The sequence below is a fragment of the Thunnus thynnus genome, chromosome 6, assembly GCF_963924715.1.
Source record: "Thunnus thynnus chromosome 6, fThuThy2.1, whole genome shotgun sequence".
In the NCBI taxonomy this organism is placed as follows: Eukaryota; Metazoa; Chordata; class Actinopteri; order Scombriformes; family Scombridae; genus Thunnus; species Thunnus thynnus.
Genome location: NC_089522.1, coordinates 15,761,925 through 15,786,208, shown reverse-complemented (window position 1 = coordinate 15,786,208; position 24,284 = coordinate 15,761,925). Strand labels below are relative to the sequence as shown.

Here is a 24,284-nt window from a genome sequence, read left to right as displayed (position 1 = left end):
AAGAAAATTAAGTCTCAATTGCACAGAAAAACAGAACAATTCATATATATATATATATATATATATATATATATATATATATATATATATATTTTTTTTTTATTTTTTATTTTTTATCACAACTGTTGATATTTGTTTCTTGGTGATTTTTACAACAAACAAATATGTACAAATGTTTATTGTCTTCACGTTTGTAGACTAAGGCCTCAGATGAAAAATAAAATCTCTATTCATAAAGTCTCTATCACACAGAAAAACAGAGCTATTTACATTTTTATAAAAACTGTCCATATTTGTTTCTTGTTTTTTGATTTCTTTTGTTTTGTTTTTATGGAAACTGGCATATTTGCCTGCCCGCCACTTCCACCTTTTAGAATTTTGTGTGTCCAAAAATAACACAGTGGTTTCTTGATGGATTATCAAGCCCCTGGATGGATTATAAGAACAAGTGATGACTCGTCACGGCTGAAAGCCAGCAGCCTTGTTATTTCCTTCTGTGCGTACACTTGCGTTATTTTGGTAATGAGGTTTTCCACCTGGAAGAATGATTGACTGTAGATAAATATGGATGACATGACAGCTCCCCAAAAGTGAAGCCAAAATATCTCGATCGCCTCCTGGTGGCTGGCTACAGTATAGGTCATAAGTCCCGCCCCCTCCATGTTAGTGGATGCGACGTGAGCCAAACTAAAATAACAAAGTGCACGTTAAACAAATTTTTCCCAAAGATGGTTTCTGTCCTTTTTAGGTAGCTCTTGACAAGTGTGACAGCCACTCTCAAACCTCCGTCAGATGGTGGGACGGCTGAGGGGTCGTATCCCGCGGGCTGTCATCCCGCCATCTGACTTTACTGTTACACTCTACTCTGGCTCCAAATGATGTCACACAAACAAGATAGCAGGAAATTAGATATTTTGGCTTCACTTTTGCATTGCAGCAGGAAGTGGAGACGTGTTGTCCATCTTTATGTACAGTCAATGGGAAGAACTGAATACTGTCGCTTTCATTTAATTTACAGTCGGGCTAGGGTTTGATTCAGAAAGTAAAATGAAAAAATACGGTATTTATTTCAATGGCTCACCAAGGAGGTTCTGACTTGTGAGAATTTGAATATACAGAGTTATAAGGTTATCATTAACAAAGTGTCATATTCAGCATATTATGAAATTCCACTTCAGACACATTCTAGAGGATCCAAGGAAGCTGCACAAACAATTAATTAATTTATAAATTAATACATTTCTGAGTAGAACATCTTGTTTTGGTGTATAACATATCCGGAGGGCTCCGAATTTCCACAGTGAAACGTTCTGGAAATGTTTGTGCAGCAACCTGCGATCCTCTGAATGTGTCAGAAGTGATTGGAAACAGACAGTTTTGTTTTCATACATTTCTGAGTAGAACATCTTGTTTTAGTGTGTAATATATTTAGTGTATAATATATTTTATTCTAGTGAAATTGATTTGGCGTTTAGAACTATAAATATTGTATTTTTTTAAAGCGACAGCAAACCGCGTTTGTTGACGTATTTTTCAGTTCTTCCAAATGGAAAATGCACATGTACTTGCAGGAGGAAATGAAGTGGCGACTGGCTCGATTGCTGTAGCTGCAGGGCAGTTTTTAAAGTAAATGTCTAGCACGCAGTGTTCCAGAGATAGTTTAAAAATAGTAATTAGAGTACTTTTATGTCGCATACGACATTGTTGACCCCAGAGGGTTAAGATTCAAATTTCATTTAGGTTCATAAATTATAAAATAGGGTCTCTGTCTGGCGTGGGAGGCCAAAACATGAATTAATTTGTGCCCATGTATTAGATTATGTCTGAGGTTGTCAGTTTGTTGTCTGGATGGGAGGCTTGCTCTACCAATAATTTCATAAAATTCATAAATATTTAAACATTTAGGGAAACTTAAAGGACTGCGTCTGGTAGAGTCCATCTGTCCGTGGTGAATCAACAAAGCAAAGTTTCATCTGTCTGACTAACTCAGAGCACGTATCTAAAAAAAGAGCCACAAGTTATGTGTGAATTGTCACAAGAGGAGATACTCTCTAAATATACATGTTTTGTCTTATTTTACCAACTTCCTAAACAAGTCAGCAGGTTATTTAAAAGGTTAATTACATGTACTGAATATAATGTTAGCATGTGCACTGGAAACAGAGACACAGAAATGATTTCTTAATTCCCAAAATTCTTTAAAGTCCTTTAATGTTCAGTAAAGTGTTATGAGAACAAGTGTCTGTTGTGTGCAGTGAGAGGAGGATGTTACTGTATGTGCTTAGACAGACTGATGGAGTGAGATCCCGAGTGACTTGACAGTACAGGCGAAGTAACAAATGGTGTCGACTGAATAATTCAGCTCAAGATACTTTGTGAGAATCTGATCTGGCATTTATAGGTATACGCTTGCGAGGTCGCCTCCGCTGGAAAGGGGCAAACAGAATGTATGTATGTATGCGAGAGGTCATGAGGAATGAGCCGAGTGGAGGGGAAGATAACACAGGGGAAGAGATGGAGGGAGCATAATGATGGAGAACATGGAGAGGGTGGTCCTCTTAAGTCTGTTTACTCCTATCTGTGACAGGCCTCTCCCCTCGGGAGGTTTTTTCCAGGAAAGCTGACCTACTTTTACCCCTGTAAAATGCATTTCTACCACAAGCATATATCATTCATTCATACCGAAGATCTCACTGTCTCCACATCAGGACTGTGGTCTAAATTCATGCAGTGGACTAACCTGCACACCACAAACTGAGATAAGCTTCATTAAACCTTTGTTGTGTAAAGTGTTTTGGCTTTTCTTCTCTGAACTTCTGAACAGTACTTGAAACATTTCTATATGCCAACATCATGAATAAGTAATGTTAGACTGTGTGATGCAAGTGTGTAGAATGAAGACATCATGTTTTATGAATACAGCATTTGACTTAACTCATGCGTTTACATGTTATCTTCATTGTTTTTCTTCTTCTGTTGTTATTTATGAACTTAAAGTACAAAAAACTTTGGGTTCTTTAACTAGTTTGATATTCTATGTGTAAAATCAGCCTATTAAATGTATACATTGTATAGTAGTTAGTAAAAATATACTGTTATATGCTGGATGTTGTAACAATCTTGGGGCCACTGAGTTAAATAATGTATTTTCTCTCAGTCCCTGGACAACCTGATCTATACAACCTAACGTGGTGTTAAACACTCATGAAACTGTTATGATGCTCTGTATCATCTGTGTTTATTTCATTTTATCTTGTCCTTTATCCTTTTCCTTTGTGGCTTCTCTGGGGGACTGTGCCTGCGGATTAATACTGTCTGTCATTGCAGAATGAGACATGTGTTAAGGGGGAAAAAAAACCCAACAATAATTGGAAATGTAACCCCTCCATACTCTGATGTCAGCCCATCTTTAGAAATACGGCTCTTTCAGACAACTGACTGTTTGTTCTTCTTCTTCATGACAGGCTGCTAAACTCCCCATGTCTATCATCATTGTTGGAGTTGGCCAAGCTGAGTTCGATGGTGAGAGCAGAACAAATGTGTAAAAAACAGTGGAAAGTCGGTGTGCATCTGTGATTATTTTTTAATTCAAACTGACATAAGTTTTTATTTTTTCCCTGACTCATTTGTTACATGACTCAAGGTTTATGTGTTACATTATGGATACAGAGTTATACGCAAGTTAGTTAGAACATGTGAGATTATTTTTCTTTTCTGTGTAGCCATGGTTGAGCTGGATGGTGATGACATCAGGATCTCCTCGCGGGGAAAGTTGGCAGAGAGAGACATCGTACAGGTGAGATATTTTTACTGTTTTCCACCATTTTCCAAAGGTGACAGAATCATTCTTGCCCAACTAGTGGCCGTAACTATAGACAATGTTTTTTATTCCAAAGCAAGATATCGCAACATCGCTAGCATCACCATAAGACCAAAATATTAATTTGTACAAATGCAACAAAATCTAATGTGCACAGCAGTATCATGAAATATACTGAACACATTCATGATCCTCAGAGGATTAATGCCTTCGAGTTTTTCTGCAGCACCACCCTCAAGTAAAATTTCATCTTTGTACACAAGATAACGTGATAATAACTTTATTTATATACAGTAGCACCTTTCAAAAACAAACAAAGTGCAAAGTTACAAAGTGCTTTACAGTGAACACAAAAACAATATCAGTTACTGTAAGAAAAAGCCATAAAATAAAAACTAGTTTTAAGAAGAGATTTCTGAGAGACCCAAATGCCTATGAAATATATTCTGGATGTTCTTGATCCCCAGAGGATGAACTCACGGTGACACCCTGTTGCTTACTTTTGCACCACTTTGTCAACTTTTCACACACAAATCATCATAATCTAATTAGCAGGTAGACTTTGATGACCTCCAACCAACTGTTTCTTCTGTACAAACTTTTAAACCTGCTTGTGTTTGTAAACCCACTGCTGTTGATACTCTAAGAGGAAAATCATCTGTAAATTGTTCATGGGAGCCGGCACTTGTGTATTTTCAGGTGTAATGAATATCGCAGCTTTAACACTTGTTGCATCACAATACATTCTTTTCATAAAGTCACACATTTCTTTCTCATGTCGCAACAGTTTGTCCCGTTCAGAGACTACATGGACCGCACAGGTAACCATGTGCTAAGCATGGCGCGGCTGGCTAAAGACGTACTGGCTGAGATCCCTGACCAGCTGATTTCCTACATGAAGAGCAGAGGCATTAAACCCATCCCTGTCCCACCGGTTTACTCGCCCAGCGACCACCCCGAGACCAACCCCGTCTGAGTCACAACACGCAGCTCCGCGTCAGGGCGGGGGGGGGGCCAGGCCGGCATTTACGGGGAACCTGCCTCCATCAACCATCCTTTGACGGGAAAATGGGGATGAGGCCCTTTCCTAAATAATAATCCGGCCAAACAAAAAAGATGACAAGACTCCATTTCGGTTCGGAGCAATAAGACTGCTTTGGGGGGAACCTGCTGATGATCGGATGAGCGCTTGAGGATGAGAGCGCTGAGAGGAGCCCGCTGTAAAAGGAGGTTTTAGTTGTTCGCTGTCAAACCTGTCAAAGTGGTGATGTAATGGATAGCAAGTAAACCCGTAGAGAGGGCCTGTTTGAAGGCATAAATATATTAGAATGTGCCAGTGTGTATCATGTTTGTGATACCTTTTGGATGTGTGTTGAACTAGGAAATCATGTGTATAGTAATTTATTTATTTATTTATTTATTGCAGAAATAATTTATTCCTTTTGGGGGAGGGGTTTAAAGGGTGGGGATCAAAGTCATATTTCCCCTGTAGTTTTCCATCCTATATTTTGTGACCAGTCTAACCAAAAAAAAAAAAAAAATTAAAAAAAAAATTCCCCATTTCTACTTTGATAAGGACTGTAATATAAAGCATGTGATAAAACCTGTTCAGCAGTTTAAGAATCATTTTCACTGATAGTTTTTGATGGCAAGCTGTTGTGTGGAGGAACCTGCTGTGAGCTGTTGCCATACTGATTTCCCAGCACTGCGTCTTATACCTATTTCTAATATTTATATTAACAGAATGCACTAATTACTGTCCAAATAAAAAGCACAAAGGTTATAATGTTAATAAGCTGAAAAGGATTATTTTGAAACAGCTGCCACAATGAAGATAATGGAAAGGAGCCCATGTTATTATGTTTTACACCATCATTTTAAACAGAGTGACAACAGGAAGAATGTTTATATAAAAAAGAAAGAAATCTTATACTAATATATTAAAATTAACTTATATTTATCACAAACAGTATGTTTACAGAAAAATCGATGAATAATTCAACGCACACGCCAGCTTTCCTTGTTAGTATGCAGAGAGGTTAATTACACTGCTTAAGTCATGCCGCCATATCTCATCCGTCATCTCGCCGTTTCTTCGTCTGTTTCTTTCCATTATATTTGTTGTGGTTACAGTTTATTGTTTATACTTTTAGGACCCTGCACATAAACTTTCAAAAGACTGATGTCAACTAACACCCACTTTTTTTTTTTTCTCCTCTTAATTTGATTATTTGTCCCAAAATAAAAACTGAACAATCACAAATCCTGCAACAGAGTTTGAGAAAAGTTGAATGTTTTTTAAAGTGATCCAAGGAGAACAACAACTAATTGCACAAAACAAAAACGGTCCATCTTTTCTTATGTGTGCATTGTGTTAACTGTGTTTCTAATTAACTCAGAGTGTTGCCACATAAAATCTTTTTACACCGATGCCAAGAAACAGCCCATTTTATAATATAATTGGGATACTATTTCAATACTTAAGACACAATTCCACAGTTTCTTTTTTTTACAACTTAAATCAAGTCATTATATCCACATTTCTTCACAGCATTTTCTTTTTAGCGTCTGTATATAAATGTTTTACGGCCTTTGTGGCCCAGTTGTGCACATCCTAAGTTATCTATTTATAACAGACATTATTTTCACTAGTATCTCTCAGTCACTCAATATCTCGATCCAAATGTGCCTATTATATGGAAACATATCCAAATTCAGTTACCCAGGTGTTATTCTGCCAGCAGCAGGTCTCACATTTAAGATGTACTCAAAGAAAATGTCGGCGACGATAAAACTGTTGCAGGATTCGGACTATTACAGCCGCAGTGTCGTGTACTTTTATACTTGCAGCTCTTCACTAATGAAAGTTGACGGCGTCGCTGAACTTTGTTGTACAATATTCAAAGTCAAGACTTGTTTACAATTCAACTGTGGCCACTTCCATTGCCTCAAGGAAAAAGTAAACATTCATGGGTTTCATTGAAACATTCATTTATTCTGGATTTTCACTGAACGACACTGGAGAACCAACGTTTACACAGATTTGTTTTGTTATTCTCTTGTGAATGTGAAGCTCTGATTTCTCACTGACGTCTGTTTTGTTTTGTGTTCAGAGAAAACACGTTTACATGTTGCTTTTACTTTCTTTGGTAGCCATTTAATGTTCTTTGTTGCTCCAGTGCTCTCACAGAGCTGATAGTGTGATGATTCTGCAGAAACTCAGTTGAGAGGCAGTGAACTCCTTCTGTCACAGGCCCAGATCCATATTTGACTTTTTTTTTGTTCATTAGTGAACATTTCTCCCTCAGAAGACAAAGCGGCGTTTAATCTGCTGCCAGATTCACTTGTTCATCACAACTGAAATGAGGCCATTAAGTTTTACTGCATACCACACATAAACACCAGTATACCTCTAGAGGAAGCCATTTAAGCCAAAAGGAAATAAATAATACACACTGAATGAATTTGTTATGAAATATAGAGTATTTAAAGGAGTATTAATAACCTAATTATGTTAAATTATAAATATCTGATCTATTTACTTTGCAAGTAACCTCTTTTAATTCTACTTTTTGAAATAGCTATAATAGTAGATCTTCTTATTTTCATGTTTTTCATTTTATGTCTAACAAAACAAGCTACTGATGAGTCATAGGAAATGAATTTGGAAAAGTTGGTCCTTTAGCAGCATCAGTATGCAGCTCATTTACTGTGACTGTGATCGCCATAGATCTCGCAAATGTGTACGAGAAGAAGGTGAAATGAAAACATGTGAAGTGGAAGTGGGGCCATATGTTGTGTGCACAACACGTTTCATGTAATCAACACTACTCAAACTCAGTATTGTATTTTTCTTCTCTTTCTTATAGATTATAATGAGCTTCACTCTATTTTTTTCCTGAAATGAGCACAGTAATGACACTTATGCAACTGTTGAACATTAAATTATTATGATGTGTATTTTCATGCTTATTTCGGTCTAAAAGACGTCTCTCCAATGATACAATTATTTCTTTTCTCTTTGTGGAAATGGCTTTGATCATCCCTTCATTTTGAATTTTCTTTGAGGCTGAACTCTAATTGTGTACATAAGCCCCGTATAAGGAATATTTCAGTGCCAAAATGTGTTCGGTTGAACTTGGCCTCTTTAGACATTGTGCATGTTCTGTGCCAAAAATGGCAGGAAGTTTGGTAGTCTGCCTTCATTTCACCTGATTAGTGCATCTGCCATGTGCTTCATTTGTTACTTCGGGTGTTATTTAGAGATAACAGCCGCCTTTAGCATGCTGCATCTCTGGTTTCTTTCCATTCTGTTCCTATGAGACACATACTGTATGGGTTCTTCTTGCCACTTCTCCCTTTTTATCCCAGGTTGTTTACATACCTCTCTTGGTCTCTGACTTGCATGCTGAATAATTTCCAAACCAGGTGTTGGACATGATATTGTCGTCATACTGTGGTTTGTGAAATGCTTTGTAATGGATTGCCTTAACTGAAGATTAATAAAATATTGACAACTTTGGCAGAATGCACGATGTTTTTTTTATTTGTTTGTTTGGTCACTTTGAGAAAAAGAAAGTAGCTCAGTCCTCACTAGAAGCTCCTTTTTTTGATAAATCTCACCGTCAGTGTGAGTTTATGCATTAGAAAACCGGCTGTCATGAGATTTTTTTTTTTGTCAGCAAGATGGTTGATTTATATTATCCCTCCATTGGAGACTGGTGTCCAACCAGTGATGAGCGCCGTCCTCTTGCAAAATGTGTTCCCCCTTAGAGATGTGTTTTCCTCCCCCTGAGATCCACTGCTGACGAATCACGCTGTCCACCTGGGGAGAGGGAGACAGCAGCTGGAGCCATAAATTACCAGCCTAAGATAGAGCCAACACCTCCCTTGCCCACCCACTTACTGCCTGCACAATAACCACAGACTGGCAACCAGGAAGAAAATCCACAGCTAATGACATAGAATTACACCCTACTTATATATAACACGTGTATAATATGCAGAAATCATTCTCGGGACAGTTCTGCTCAAAATGTATTACACCAATTACTTTGGATTTCGGGCAGGCAACATTTTATGAGCCAAAATAGATCTCAGAGTAGTCTGTAAACACACTTAATATTGAATTTTCAAATTGGGAAAAAATTATTTGACTATTGACTCACTGGTTTGTCAATACTGCTGAATCAGTCATGTTGACACATCAGCAGTAGCTCAGTAAATCATGAAATCTTCACCTCTTTTATGCTTTTTTCAACATTTTTTTCTGCATCAAGAATATAAAACTGATTCAAGATAAGTAACTACATGTACATTTTTAACAAACACAAACTATAGCTGCGGTCAGAGGTGTCAACAGGAAAAACAACCAGAACCAGATCTCTCCATGGTGTGTATCACAGCACTGCCCTATTAAAACAGCCTCCAGGTTCTTCAGCAGCAAGGTGGAGCTGCTTCATGTCTGATGGAGGGTGGAAGACCGCCCAGTAATTTGTAGAGCTCAGGTCAATTGAAAACACGAAGCTATTTCTTTTCAGATTTTGGATTTGGAGTTAGTGGGAGGGATCGTTACGGCTGCTACTCCTCACTACTCCCACTAACTGGATAGTCCACCTCCCACCTCTCTCCTGAAACCTTTCTGCTCTGCGGTCCAAAATGAATTCCACTCACCTCGAGGGGCCACAACACAGGTCTCACTCAACAGCACAAATGCACTCACCTCCACAATTCCCTACCCGCCTTTGCACTGGCTATAAATCATCATTAGGCAACCGATAAGGAATGATATTAGAGGAATGAGTGAGTCTTCAGTGCATCGTAATGGAGCCAGAGTGGAGCAGCGGGTGGTTTCCCATTACCGCCCATATGAGATAATGTGTTGGGGATTTGTCAGCCGGGATAGCCGTCTACATATAAAATAATTGTGTTGAATCATCGTAATTATTGTGTCCGATTCACTGGAAAGAAACACAAACATGCCACATCTTTGGTTACCTGTTCAGATATTCATTTTACAATAACCTCAGCACAAAGATAAATATCACATTTTCCCTTGAAGGGATGAAAATTGACGTTAAAAAAAGTACCAAAGCACCACGCACATTAATAACATCAGCAAATACAGAATGGAGAAGAGCCAGAGTACCTGAGAGTGCTGACTTCTCAGCAGGGAGTCCAATGAGCTGAATATCATTACATCCTGGCAGAATGAGCCTTATTTACTCTTAGCTGCATGCTTAAACAGCCTGTTCCCCACAAAAAAAGCATTCCCATTACGGACAAAAACAACACTGAAATTGAAAGTGTCAGGAGTATTTTAGTGATATTTTATTTGATTCCATCTGCCAGAACACAGAACAGGAGGATACTGTGAAGGTAAATAACCCAGAGTGAACCTCATAAACTGAATATCAATACAGCTGTAATCATCTGAACAGTAAACAGACTGCTGCCTGAACTATTCTGGGATATCATACTCATATGATATACTGTTTATGCATACATGGGGAGGGGAAGTGAGGGATGGCCAGTGTAGCTTCACACATGCTTTTAATAATAATGAATATAAAACAGAATATTTTCTACAAATGAATACAGTGTGCTTCACTTTTATCAAAAAAAAAAAAACAGAAAAAGGACAAGGATAGAGATGTGATGATTTTTTTCCCCTAAAAATTAGGGGAGGAAAAGACAAAACAGCAAAAATTAATATTGCTCTTCTTTTTTGTTTTGTTTTCCTTTTTTCTTTTCATAAGTCTTAGTTGTTAAATATTTTTTCTAAAAAAAGACAAGACAGTTATGAACATATGAAAGTCTTAGTCTTAGTTGAACATATAAACACACTATAAAATAATGTATTTATTGTTTTTGTTCTTATTATGTGCCATTGTCCTTTCTTTCCTAATTTATTAGTCACTGCAAAATCTACACTATGACCTAATAAATGTGTCTGTATGAATTGCTAAATAAAGGGAGAAGTATAATTTTACAAAAAGAATAAAGATCTCCTCTAGAAATATAAGACACTGTCTAGTTCTGACGCAAATCAAATGGCAGCTACATCTCAGAGTGCTGATGCTGCCAGCAGCCATAAACCATTTTAAGCAGTGAGAGCCATTCCCTGGTTGATGTGTGCCATTTAGCAACACACTGAAAAGTGCACACAATGCCTGGCCTGACAAACCCTGTCATGCAGTAAAAGGCTTTGGATATTTCAAATACGTGAAAGTAGGCGGTAGATTCACATAGTGCACAGATAATACCTCCTGCACTGCCAAAATAGATTACCTTAACTTATTACACTTTAGATTACCTCCTTGATGACCTGGAGCCAGGACTGTAATCTCTGTGGCAGGAGAAGAGAGAGAGAAGAGGAGGTGGGTAAAGGAGAATATATGGGAGGAAGGTGAGCGGTGACTTTAAAGATGAGAGCGAGGGAAGAAAAGCTGGCAAGTGGACAGAGGAGGGAGGAAGGGTGGGAGGCTGGAACGAGGAGTAAAGGAGATTAGAGAGAGCGCAGAGGAGGGAGGAAGAGTGTAGCGAGGAGGAGAGACAGCGGGAGAGAGCATGAAGAGTACAGTAGGAGAGACGAGGGGAAGACGGAGCCCCCATAGGGAAGCACTGTCCTGTGAGCCATCCACAAGCTGCTGGATCTGGGCCTGCGTAAGCCGGAGACTCCCTATGGTCTTATGGGATCTTAACAAAGAGAGAGTGATGAATGACTGCTCCTTGGATGAAGAGAAAATAGAAGGAAAAAACGTCTCTCCTGGTGAATTCAAGGCTGCCTGATCAAGGCTCTTTTGATGTGAGAGAATGTGATGAATGAGTTAGACTGTTCACTACAGCGCTGCCGTTTCTTGTGAGGCTCAGAAGCTTCATACATGCAGAATCATATAAACAACATTTAATGATTCCCATCAACACATGATGTCTCCAGAATTAGGGTGAACATTGCTGGAAACTTGCAGTTTTTAACGATGGTTTGTGGGAAAGAGAATCACTCAACATTATCGTCTATGAAAGTCACAAAACTACAGCTACATTTCTGAAAATAATTGCTTGTTTTTTTGGCTGAAGTTTGGCAGCTTTTGTTTCTGCTGCCCTGAAATTCTTCTTTTCTATCAACAGAGATGTTTTGTGACTGCTGTGCTCAGTCCCATCCCTCTTTCTCCTGCTCATCCTTGTGTATTTACCCCCTCAGAAGGCGCATAAACACATACGTTGCCATTTGTTTGTGTACCCCCACACATGGAAAACACTGGCAGAGGCAACATAAATAGCGGTAGACTGTGAGCGAAAAGATAACAGCCTCTGCTGCTGTGTGGGTGTGACACAGCTCAGCTTCATCGTTCCCACTCTCTGCGACAGTCGGGGAAAAAGGGGACTGAGAGAAATCACTACAAAGTGCAGAAACCAGTGGCTTTCTTATTGTCTAACCCAGACGGCTGAAAGGCTTTCGCTTCTCCTCTGATATCACCTATACTGAGCTCTGAGCTGGTGCTCATGTCCCACGCCGCTCTGTCAGAGAGACGTTATCTTTGACGGCTGTTAAAAAACTGACAGACTCAGTATTTTGAGACATTAAAGTGGACATGAAATAAGGAATAATCTTTCTCTGAGGCCGAGTTAAAGGGCCGCTCTGTTCGCCTCCAGGAAAGTCCTTGTGTCAGCTGTGTCGGGTCATACATGGTTTAACTTTGCTGTCCTCTGCTTCAGACTGCTGTAGTCAAGATGTGATGCTTCACAGGGAACAAAGACTTCTTCTGCATCACTGATTAATGTTTCTGGAAATGTAAGATGAGAAAAATCGCCACAACTTATAATAATTTTAGGCTGATTCATGGTAATGGAGTTCACTGCGTGCTGTCCGTGGTGCTGAAAAGCTGAACTCATAGCAAGGTTGTGATTCCCAACCAAAGGTGTTTGCAGTGATAGAAGAAGTATGAAGATAACGTACTTAGGTAAAAGTATCAATACCTCAACATAAAAACACTCCATGACAGATAAAAGTCCTGCATTCATAACTTTATTTAAGTAAAAGTATTATTAGCGGTATCCACTTAAAGTATCAACAGTTTAAGTTCTCATTAGGCAGCAGAATGGCCCCTGTCATAAAGATCTATCATATTATTGGATCATTATTATCACTGGTGAACTAATATGTAAGCAACATGTGTTATAATTGATAGAGCAACTTAACCTATTGTTACCCTACCCTAGTTTAATCTGCAGCACTGACTAATATTTTATAAGGTGATCATCTCATTTGTCTGTAAAATCATTTATATTATATAATATATATATTATAAATGCAGTGGAGTAAACAAATACATTTCTCTCTGAAAACTAGTACAAGTACAGTATAAAGTAGCACAAGATGGAAATACCCAAGTGAAGTATAAATACCTCAGACTTGTACTTACTGTAAGTACAGTACTTAAATGTATTTAATTACATCCCACCACTGAGTACTTGTACCTCAGGTGGTACATCTGCAGTAACTAGAGTTTGTATTTCCAACAATAACAATTGTGTACAGTACTTGGTCTTTAGTGTGCACTCCAGGTTTTATGTTATACTGTCACTTGGTGTACATTGTATTTTATGTGAGCTTGCATGTCGGGCTTTAGTGTTTATGTTTTGCATATTTTTACAAAATGTTTTATGTATTTTATTCTATTTTATGCATCTTCTTCAAGTGTCTTTGTGTTCTATGTTTCCCATGACTGGAAGACCAATTTCCACTTTGGGACTGTAAAGTTAAAGATGAAGCTGGTTTACTAGTTTAAAGGTTTACTGTTGTCACAATAAACAGCAACCCTTCTAGCTATGAGCTATGAGGTCGACTGCACAGGGTCCGCTGAAACACCTCAACACCAAGTGCTGCAGTGGAGAACTTGAAAACTAGTTACCAAGTGAGCAGAAAAGTCTAAATGAATAGCTGAAAGCAGTCCCTCTCAAATTGGTTATAATAGTACAAATGCAAATGCGAACATACTGGAAAAAGAAAGAAAAGACCACACCTGAAAACCAACAATCCCACACAATCATTTGTCTTGACCACAGTCTCTGTTTTCTCAGAGAAACTACCCTCTGATGGGGCTTTGGGGGACAAAAAAGGTTGGAAACCGCTGTTCTATGAGGTTAAAGTGAAGACTTAAAGTTAAAGTGAATCTTGAGGGTATTTTCACCAGTGACACATGAAGACAAAATGACGTTCAGCTGTTTTTTCTTTCATGACCATGTCAGAAGCAGCCACAGCTGATTCATCTTAAGGATACAAAAAGGACAAAACATGAAATAGATAAGATATTTAAAATGTTTGGTGATATTTAAGGATTTGTATTAAATGATTCATAATATTACAGAATAAATCTAGCAAAGTGGGTGAGGGAACAGTTCTTAAACCAGTCATCCACCACGCTCCCATTAAGGCTGATAATCAACACTTAAACGGTGCACTCATTGTAACATCCAGACTCAGATCATAAAGACTCTATGAACAAATCCTTCTGCTGACCCGTTCACAGAGTCCAGGACTTTATTATATTATTGTACAGTCGCAGTGAATCTGGGACTCTGTGATTTAGTACTTCAACACAGGACAGAAGTTTGGTGTTCCAGCTTGTCAAGTGCATTAACTTTTTTATTTGTGGGTCTTTAGGGGAACTGAGTTTTAGTACATAGTGACAGTTGAAGAATGTATTGAGAGCTCTTGTCTCAACAGAGCAATAAATCACACAGCTGGATGCTTCCCGTCTTAACAACAACCAGAAGAAAATAAAAAAAACATGCTAACACACTCACACTGTCAATCTGGTTGACTTCTGTGGACACCAATTCTCTCTGTTTGATAAAACTGTAACATTACAAAGACATGAAGTTAACAGGAGTCTGTGAAAATCAGATCACCACCCTTAATGGAAATATTAACTTGTGCTGAAGGGAAGTTGAGTGAATTGCAACAGCCGCCTCGTTCTATAAGCAGTTTTACCTCCAGTAGCAGGGCTTGGCCTCACAGGTAGCAACGTCCTTATGATTTCCACTTTGAAGTAATGGTGTGTGTGAGGAATCCATTACTTTAGCTTTAATACCCTGCTGCTGCACCTGTGGGGGGTATGTGATACTCCATTTCCTTTCATTTCCTGGCCTCACTGCCAGGGCATCATATTCTCGCATGGTGTAAAAAAAGGAAAAAGAAAAAAATGCACTTTTTTCCTCTCGAATTATTATTTTTTTCATCACAAACATGTTTTCTGTTTTTGCGATACAAGCACGCTACCTTAAAATAGCATTTGGGCAGCTGCAGAAAAAATGTAGGTTTATGTAAAATATGCAGGAATCTTAATGCAAATTCAATCTTGGGTGTTGTCTTGACCTGATTACAATTCAACCAATCTCAGGAGTACAAGAGTGTGTCCCCTTGGCTGTCAACACAGATTACCACTCACACACACCCACCCTAAAACAATATATTCTTGTGTCTCAGGATCTGAAAACCTGGAGTCCTTTTAGAGCAGTTATATCCAGGACAATAGGGCATCTCACAGACTTTAACATCGGCCCCATGTTAGAGCCCTGTGGCACTCCTGTGTCCGGCAGCGGAGACATCATCTGTATTCGGCTGCACACAGTCGCCTCTGAGCTCGTGTCTGATTGTTAATCCCTGTTCTGCCTCCTCCCACATGCGGAGGAGCCCCACACAAGCCGCTCATTCATCCTTTATGCGCACGAGATGAGACTCCTGTTGGCAGCTCATGTCAATCTGACAACCCGCTGACGGTGATTTATGATGTATCAGCATGACGCCTCTGAGCTCTCTGAACACAGCGCACAACTTTATTAGGCACTTTTTCAAAGCGCTGTGTAAGGGGACATGGGAACAGGGCCAACTAAAAATGTGTATACAGCTGGATCGATGCTTGTTTGTTTAGAGCTATTAGGAGGTGATGAGGTAGAGACGTATAACACAGCAAAATATATAATATAAATGAGGCTATTAAAGCTGTGAGGACATGTTGTATTCCAGTGAAGTAAGTTTTATTAAGTTAAATTACTTTCTTGTCCTTCTTCCAGGTAAACATTACTGTTTAGAGCCCACCCTCTGCTGGAGTGTGGACTATAAGAGGAAAAGGTCATGTGTCATTAGTGGATGGAGGATAAGGTTATCTGTGGTTGTTAATCAGGGGCACCACAAAATATGCAGACCTCCAAACTACCCTTCTGTGGTGGCTGCAGTGACAGACAGCCAGTCCTGCTCTGTAGTCGGGGAGTGCAGTATGCATGCTTCAATGCTGTATTCATATAAACACACAGTCTTTGTAGAAATGTGGAAAGACTTAAACTGCTCTGAGTTTGGCTCTGACATTAAGAACATAGCAGGCTTCTGCTCATTTTCAGCCTGAATCAGCCTGTTTCTGTATTCATCAGCTGCTGTAACACATAACACTGATGTAGCATTTTTATCATCTTAATTGGCATTATAATGTTATTATAAACCGTGGAGGGACAGTGGGATTTTGTTGAGAGCTGAGTCATTACTGCTCAGCATGTTGTATGATTATTTTTTTAAATTTTTTTACAGGAATCAAATGTGCTGCAAAAGCCTAAAACCCTAATTAAATTAGAAATAACACCAGCACAAATATCAGCTGAAATTTCTAACAAACTACTGCCATCTTAGGGGAGAATAACAGCATTGCAACAGGAAACAGCTGTTTCAGGGTTTCTGCAGGGTTCACCAATTTTAGACTTTTTAATACCACATAGAATGCAATTTAATACCTGTTACATGAGCTGAATATGGCCTACAACTTATCAATATATCACATTTTCTCAGTACTTCCCAGCAGTATATAACCATAATTTCTATGATATATGGTGATGGATTAAATTAGCATGACCTGAACCTGGATAAGCTGCAGAAAATGGATGATTGATGGATGATCCACCAATTAAAAATGATTAATCAATTTAAATTATTCCTCAAATCTTCACTTTAAGCCCATTACGAGATGATGAGCCTCCTAGCTACTGTAGCTAGCAGTGACTACAGGTCTGATGGCGCAGATTGAAATTCCATAAAATATGATTAAACAGCTTCCTGCAGCACCGATCCACAATGGTCTAACATGTAATTTATAGATGTAGAATATCTCCTGACAGCCTGCGAACACATGCAAAAAAAAGTTATGTTGATGTATATGCTTAGAAAGAAAAAAAAATCAAGACCTTTGCAACTGAAATGAAGGACTATTCAACTTCTGACCTTCTCTTGAGGGAACTGAATCCAATGTTTTTACAACTTTAATAGACCTGCAGAAACCCTGTTTAAAAGAAAAGCTCTTAAACTGTTGTGAGGTGGAGCTCTTTAGTCATCAGGCCTAAAAAGATCATTTTCAGATCCACCAAAGGACATTTATTTGCAAATAAAAGAGTAATTTATTTAAGACACAATTAACACATATGAAGTCTTTATTCAACATACAAATAACAGTTACATGTACAACAGTTTGAATTCTTTTTTTCTTCACAAACACTCATTGAATTTTCCTTCACCAAACAAACAATGCTGCTTTGTTCATAAATGTGAAAGACAGATGTAAATACAGTAAACACAGGTTTACCTTTTCATACCCTAAATAACTTCACAGACAAGGTGGTGTGTAAATTATATTTGAATATGTACAATGGGGTCCAAAAGACTTGAGACCACTTTCCCACTGACTTGAATGGGAAAATGGTCTTTCATCTTTCTTTTAGTCTGAATGACCCATAGCCAAAAGAATTTTTTTTCACCAAACAAAAAGGCAAAGTGTGGTTTCACAAAGTTTACAGCTCTCCTACAAGGTTCACAGAGGACTGTAGTCCAACGCGTAGGATTAAAACTGCCAGAGTGATCTGTTAACTTCCCACTGAGGGCAGCTGAGCTGCACGCAGCTGGTTTACGTCACCTCTGATCCAAACATGGAAAAAACATAACAGCAGCTACTTTTTAAAGTTGGCAAATGTGGTTAAACAACTTTATGGAACTCACATTAAACTGTAATAGTGCTATTCAGTACACATGCATGTGATTTAACACAAGTAGTTTTTTCCCCAATAAGACCAATTACTAAGAAATAAAATGTTGGTCTGAGAGTGTTTTGGTGCTACTGAGCAGTGTTTCAAACACATTTGTCTTCAGACTAACAAAGAAAAAACACTATTGCAGCTGCTAGAGAACATCTGGGAAAAAATACTTAAATTGCACATCATCTTCTCCAAACTCTCAAAAAAGAAAAAACTCATCACAGGAAGTATACTTTTCCATTATAAAATACCAGTGTTGCAACTTTCACTTGACTCAGAACTGCCACCAAAACCACAATACATTTTTAATGGGAACCAACTGACAGCAATGTGAGACTTTAAAAATAAAAAGGCCACGACTGACACACAGCAGAAAAAAGGAAAGTTTGAGTGAAAAAGGCTCATCTGGAATATGGCAAATTTTATCACTTTATTTCAGCTTTTAGGCTCCAACTGCACTGAGATTTTGGCTTTCAGCTCACTTTACAGCAAAAACTCCTCCATCCTCTGGAGTTTCAACACATTTCAAATCCCCTGACTCTCACTTTGACTTGCTCAAAAAATGAAGGACGAAAAAGCGACCAGTGTTTTGAGACAGCTGGTTATCAAGGCAAAAACAGTACAGTAATTAGCTTACTTATCTATATTGTAAAAATATGACTCTGCAAATATCAATTACAGTTGACTGTAAGCTGTGCTTCAGCCCCATCCATGGTGTGTAATTTATATACCGCTCCATAAATCAGTGATTATTTTTTTCCACCACAAACAAATGACTTTAACCACAGAGAGAATTACAAAGAATTACAACATCCAGGAGGCCAAGACTGCTGTGATGAAAGGTGAGTACAAAGTTTGGTCAGTGACTTTCTGGTCCAGTCCAAGGACAAACTTTTTCATCACACACCTGTTTTTCTAAACTCCAGGTTACTGCCAACCACACAAAATAGACGCACCATAAGGAAAATTATATAAATTAGGACAGTACCAAGGAAAAAGCAAAAGACATAGTGTGACAGTTTTAAAGTGCTTCTGTTAAAATACACACACAAACAGACATGAAACAAAAAGGCCTCTAAAGAAAGGCAAAAACCTGACGATCAGGTCACATTATCTGTCTGAGAGGACAACCTCTTTTCTGCGTCATGTAAAGGAGAGAGAGGAAACTGTTGTAGGAAGCTCTGCTGCAGGAGGCCCCATGTCTTCAGGTCCTCCTCTGTGAAAGGGAGAAACTTTAGGATACTGTTCTCAATCTCCTCTACATACTCGTGCTGCACTTCTGACAAGTAGCTCGATGAAATGCAGGAACAGTTATCAGGGCTGTTCTGCAGTAATGTCACACTGTGCTGACTCACGTTATTGTCATTTAACATGATGTCATCGTCCTGATCAATTCCATGTCTGCCGTGCTGACTCCCGTCACCATCTGACAATACGTGGTTGCGCTGAACATTTCCACGTCTGCTTTGCTGATTGTAATTTTCACCCGATGCTGTCTCATTGATTGTTTTGGCTTCACTTGTGGTCCTGACAGGCTTCAAGCAGGCCTTGGTGTTTGTCAGGATCTCCATGGGAACAAAGTTGCTCTGCGTGAGTTGACTGAGTGGCACCGACTCTAAAATCAACATTTCTTCAGAGACGGTCTGGACGATGTTGAGGCTCCACAGGTCTCCTGCCCCTCCTCCTTTTTTGTTTGGGGTGAGTTTCTTGCTGAGGTCGATAAGGATAGAGTCAGATTCTTTTCCACTGCTTTCTGTGTCCATCTCCTCCTCAGAGGCATCCTGCTCCAGGGACTCTGCCTCCCAGGCTTCTTCACATGACTTCACAGATGCCCTTACTGGAGACTCAAACACCACCCCTTTGGGAGCAATAGGTTGAAAATGTCTGCGTCGAAGGCTGGTGAATGCTGATGAGCTGAGCTGGCTCTCGGGCTGCCTCAACATGTAGTGTCGCACTGACTCGGGCACCAGGATTTCGTGGCGCTTTTTGCTGGGCAGTAAGGCGGTGAGGCTTCCAGGAACGCATTTTCCTACGATGGGTACCAGGGAGGTAGGTTTGAGTGCAGAGACAAAATCCTCCAGCTCTTGGTAAGAGGAGTGGTCTGAGTAGGGAACCACATGGACGTTGGGGTGGAAGGAGACCAGCGGTCTGCTGGTAGGCAAGATGGCTAAGGTGGGTTGTTCCTTGTTCCACTGGTTCAAAGCGGCAGAACAAATCTCTGACTGCGCCACGACTCGGATGCGGCCGGCTCCCGGGTCAGTTGTGAAGACGTCAGGCAGCTCAAGGGCTTTGAGGGTCTCCATTCTCTCAAAACTCACCTCGATCCAGGTTTTAAACTCCATCGCCAGCTCCAGCAGCAGGGACTCCTTACCCAGTGCATACAGACCTGCAAGGTAGCACATGAGAGTGTTAAATTCTGACTCAGCAGTTTCAATGACAACACACATGACCACAATGTAAGACAAAATAAATAAAAGATATTAAGTTTTAAATAAGATTACTGACAAAAGTTGCAGACGACAGAAAGCCAGCTATTAACATGTTTCTGAGATGAAGTGACAGCACATAAAGCATGTTTTAGTCTATGCAAAATTACCTATGACAACATTGTGGTTGGGATGGCTGCGGATGATCTCTTTGATTTGTTGAGTGGCTCGCTGTCTGGAGGGTAGGCTGCGGTTGGGGTCACAGTTGGTGTTGTCCAGGTACAGGACATCTATAGTGGTGTTTGTCCTCAGGCAAGGCTCACGCAGCATCGAGGGAGAATATCTGAAGTCACCTGAAATTAAGAATGTGTCCACGCCACACCATGACATTGTACTCTATATAGTAGCTGTACATATTTTAATATCATGTGATAAAGCAAAAGTAAATTACATAATATTTCCTAAATCCTAGACACTGACCAGTGTACAGTATAGAGCCAAAGTAGCCTTCAAAGAGAAACATGACAGCTCCTGGACAGTGGTTGGCATCTATCAGTGTGACTGTCAGCGTCTCCTTGCCGATGTCATCCAGTGGGAGCAGGTGTTGCTCGGCCACTTCCAATGGATGGATCCACTGTTCTTTCACCTGAGCAGAAGTAGAAACAAACAGAAAAACGTTAATATAACAACACATCTGCCGTGTTCTAAACCACTTCAATCCCCAGTTTTCCTCTGAAACACACTCACACAAAGTTATGCAAACATACAGTATATTCTATATCTTCTTATTCATTATTGAAGCTACACACACAGCAAATTAAAGACTTGTATAAATCAGTGGAGAAACAAATGCAGATGCTTATATATGAACATGACGGGTCACTGAAGATGTTCCATTTACTGTCATGTATGACACAGAAAAGGCTTCAAATCCTCACATTTGAGAAGCTTCAGCCAGCAAATATTTTGTTTTCACTTGGACTAATTAATTAATCGACTAATTGTTGCACTATAAACAGATATGAACACTTTAAATGCAAAATCTCATTCAGTAGTGGCTCTATATAACAATCATTGCCTTATGAAACCAGGAACTAAGGTGGCCAGTTACTCTAATAACTCTACACAGCTCCCAGTTTCTCCATCACAACACACATAAACCAGTACTGAGCAAACTGTCCTGAGGCAGAGAAATAACGTGAAATCTTAATGTTAATTTAAACTGTCACGGCTGACCGTGAGACCCTCACCTGCAGCTTGAGTCTGAGCAGAGTGGCAGTGGTCGGGGAGCAGTAGATGGGTCTGTTGCTCCAGGTGGAGGTCAGACCCACCGTGTGGTCACTGTGCATGTGGGACAGGAAGAACAGCCGGGTGCCAGGACACTTCCTCACCTGCCAGAAGTCCACCGCCAGCGGAGTGTGTGGGAGGACTTTCCCGTTGACTGACATTGTGTTCACTGGATGTCAACAGGTGAGCTGCTAACCGGCGCCAGACTGACGGTAACTTTACTGCTAATTATCTGTATGTGAACGTTATTTAGACCCGCTGAAGTGTGGAAATAACATGTGAATTTAAGTTTGTTCCAGCATACACGACACAGATCGAAATACTGCCTTAGTGACAACTTAATGTGACGTTGGCGAGAAAAAGAAAAGACGCTCCGTGTAGCTAACTTACATTAACGTTAAAGGGGACGTTGCTAAACATAATGTGGCTAGCTTTAGTTAGCAATAACCCGCCATTTGTTGCTTAGCGACGCCATTCATTTGCGTTGTGAACATCTTCAGTCCAACCGTCGGCATCACAAACATCTGGCCAGTCGTTACATGTTACAGCTTACATTATAGACATTATAGACCCGCCATTTCTGTTTTCAATTTGTTATTCAACGCCTCTTCCTGGTTCCTTTTCTTCTTCTTCGCGTTTATTGCAGTGTTTGTGTTACGTTACTGCACTACTGCCACCGGGAGGTCAAATGCACGTCTATTTTTCCTCTGACTTAATTGTGCTCCGTATCGATTAATCTGTCGATAAAAAGGCAGAAAATGGTGATAAATCTCTATCACCGTTTCCCAGAGCCCGGTGTGACGTCATCAAGTGTCTAATTCTGTCCACAACCCAAAGAGGATTAAAGAAACCAGAAAATATTCACATGTGAGAAGCTGGAATCAGAGAATTTGAAGATTTTTTTTTTCTTAAAAATGACTCAAAATGATTAATCAATTATCAAAATAGCTGGCGATTAATTTAATAGTTGGCATTTGTTGGCATAATATCTAACGGTGAACAAGCTGTTATTTCTAAAGCCAGTGCCTGAAAAGTTTGGAATGACAAAAATTAAAATATTGTATTATACATTTTAATTATATTATGTAAATATATTATGAATATATTTATATTTAATAAATATATAAATATATTTTATGATACATTTAAATGTTCTTTTTTCCTGTCTGAAAAGATATTTTAAAAAACGTGTTGCATGTTGCATTTTTAAATGCAAACAGCAAACCTACCAACAGGTCTATCTTAGCAATTAATAATAAACAAAATGCTACATGTGGCTCTCTATAAGGTTGACTTTGTGGATCCACAAAAAGTTTGCTGAATTAAAAATGTACCAGATATACAGCATTTCTCTGAAACTGACAGAATTGTGTTCTTTTCTCCATAAGATGGCGCCAAGAGAGAGGAAACAACTGTGTATGACAATTAGGATTTTGGGAAAAAGACAATGAGCCTACAGAACATTTATCTGTTAACTAAATAATAATCTGACAGATTCTGGGAGGATGTAGAAGGTATTTTGTCATGTTAAATATGTATGTATTTCATGCTCATTCTAATTTACCCTGTAAATTAAAAAACAAACAAACAAACACTTTAATTGTAAAGTCTACTATACGCTATTAATTTTTTTCATCCACTGGAAGACATAAAAAATGTATTGAATCTTCTAACAGGCTTATTCTTCCTCTATGACAGAGAATAAACTAAAAGCAATGTAATGTATAAATGTATAAAATCGAGCGGATCAGATTATAATGATTTGATGGATTACTTCCTCTCTAAAACACAGGCTGACTCATCTGTCATGATGCATTAATGAAAAAAAATATAATCCTGCATTTAACAGTCACACCCAACTATTTGTAATATTTGTAAATTATTTTTCAGTATAGTGGAGGGAGGGGGGGGGGGGCGGGGTACTACTAAATGGAGGTGTTGCCATGGTGACAGCGACCCACAGTACCCTCCCCTTGCGTTTGCACACCGCTCACTTTTCAGGATTATACCTGGGATTGCTGAACATTCTTCCCTTATCACACAGCGTGTATCCTCTCCTCTTTCCCAGAAGCACATTAATCATACTCTGCTTTACAGTTAATTATCTGACTCACACACACACACACACACACACACAGACACACACACTGTTACTATCCCCATCTTATGTTTTGAGATAAGTCACACAGCTGGGTGCCCTTTACATTAGTGCATGCTGCAGGGGGCAGCTTTATACAGCCGAGAGACAAGTCAGCAAGTAATTAATTACAATTTTACTGCTTGAGTTGATTTTTTCAGATTATGATACTTCACAGTATTTTAAAAACTAATTTCCCTTATTTATGATTAATTTTTTGTTATTGGAACATAAGTTTATCTGCACATCTTTTCCTTTTTTGCATTGCGTGAGTAGTGAACACAGTCACATCTGGCACATGTAGTAAAAAAAGACACGTGCAGTTAGTATAGTACAGTGGCAGTGCTTCAACTTGAGGAGAATATTGATCCAATGAATATTAATATACATCCATGACACCAGGCTCATGCTATATGACAGGTTTTGAGATGATCCAGATGAACAGTAATACAGCCAGGAAGAAATACCACATATAGGGTGTCATTTCTCATTCAACAACACCCTCACAAATGTTGGTTTAGGTTTATTGACAACACACTAA

General features: G+C 39.1%; 2 protein-coding genes across 5 annotated transcripts in view; one reads left to right on the top strand and one right to left on the bottom strand.

Annotated features, from left to right (window-relative positions):
• cpne5a (copine Va) overlaps positions 1 to 8,350 on the top strand; it is an 85,586-nt gene extending 77,236 nt beyond the window's left edge. For all 4 annotated transcript variants that reach the window (XM_067592070.1, XM_067592069.1, XM_067592071.1 and 1 more), the window contains 3 exons: positions 3,465 to 3,522; positions 3,723 to 3,796; positions 4,608 to 8,350. In XM_067592070.1, coding sequence (XP_067448171.1) covers positions 3,465 to 3,522; positions 3,723 to 3,796; positions 4,608 to 4,796 — 321 coding nt within the window. In that variant the 3' untranslated portion in view covers positions 4,797 to 8,350. The remainder of the gene's footprint in view (positions 1 to 3,464; positions 3,523 to 3,722; positions 3,797 to 4,607) is intronic.
• An 8,928-nt stretch (positions 8,351 to 17,278) lies between these two features.
• dclre1b (DNA cross-link repair 1B) lies at positions 17,279 to 22,496 on the bottom strand. Its single transcript, XM_067592068.1, has 4 exons — positions 21,570 to 22,496; positions 20,800 to 20,965; positions 20,490 to 20,672; positions 17,279 to 20,279 (listed from the first exon to the last, which is right to left on the bottom strand). The coding sequence occupies exons 1-4, from the start codon at positions 21,765 to 21,767 to the stop codon at positions 18,994 to 18,996; spliced, it is 1,833 nt and encodes a 610-aa protein (XP_067448169.1). The 5' UTR covers positions 21,768 to 22,496; the 3' UTR covers positions 17,279 to 18,993.
• Positions 22,497 to 24,284: the final 1,788 nt, after the last annotated feature.

Excerpts from the sequence above, each read along its gene's own strand:
- dclre1b (XM_067592068.1), bottom strand. The coding sequence starts at position 21,767 with ATGTCAGTCAACGGGAAAGTCCTCCCACACACTCCGCTGGCGGTGGAC. Across the intron at positions 20,966-21,569 it reads TGCTCAGACTCAAGCTGCAG|GTGAAAGAACAGTGGATCCA; the intron begins GTGAGGGTCTCA and ends ACTTCTGCTCAG. Across the intron at positions 20,280-20,489 it reads CAACCACAATGTTGTCATAG|GTCTGTATGCACTGGGTAAG; the intron begins GTAATTTTGCAT and ends GCTACCTTGCAG.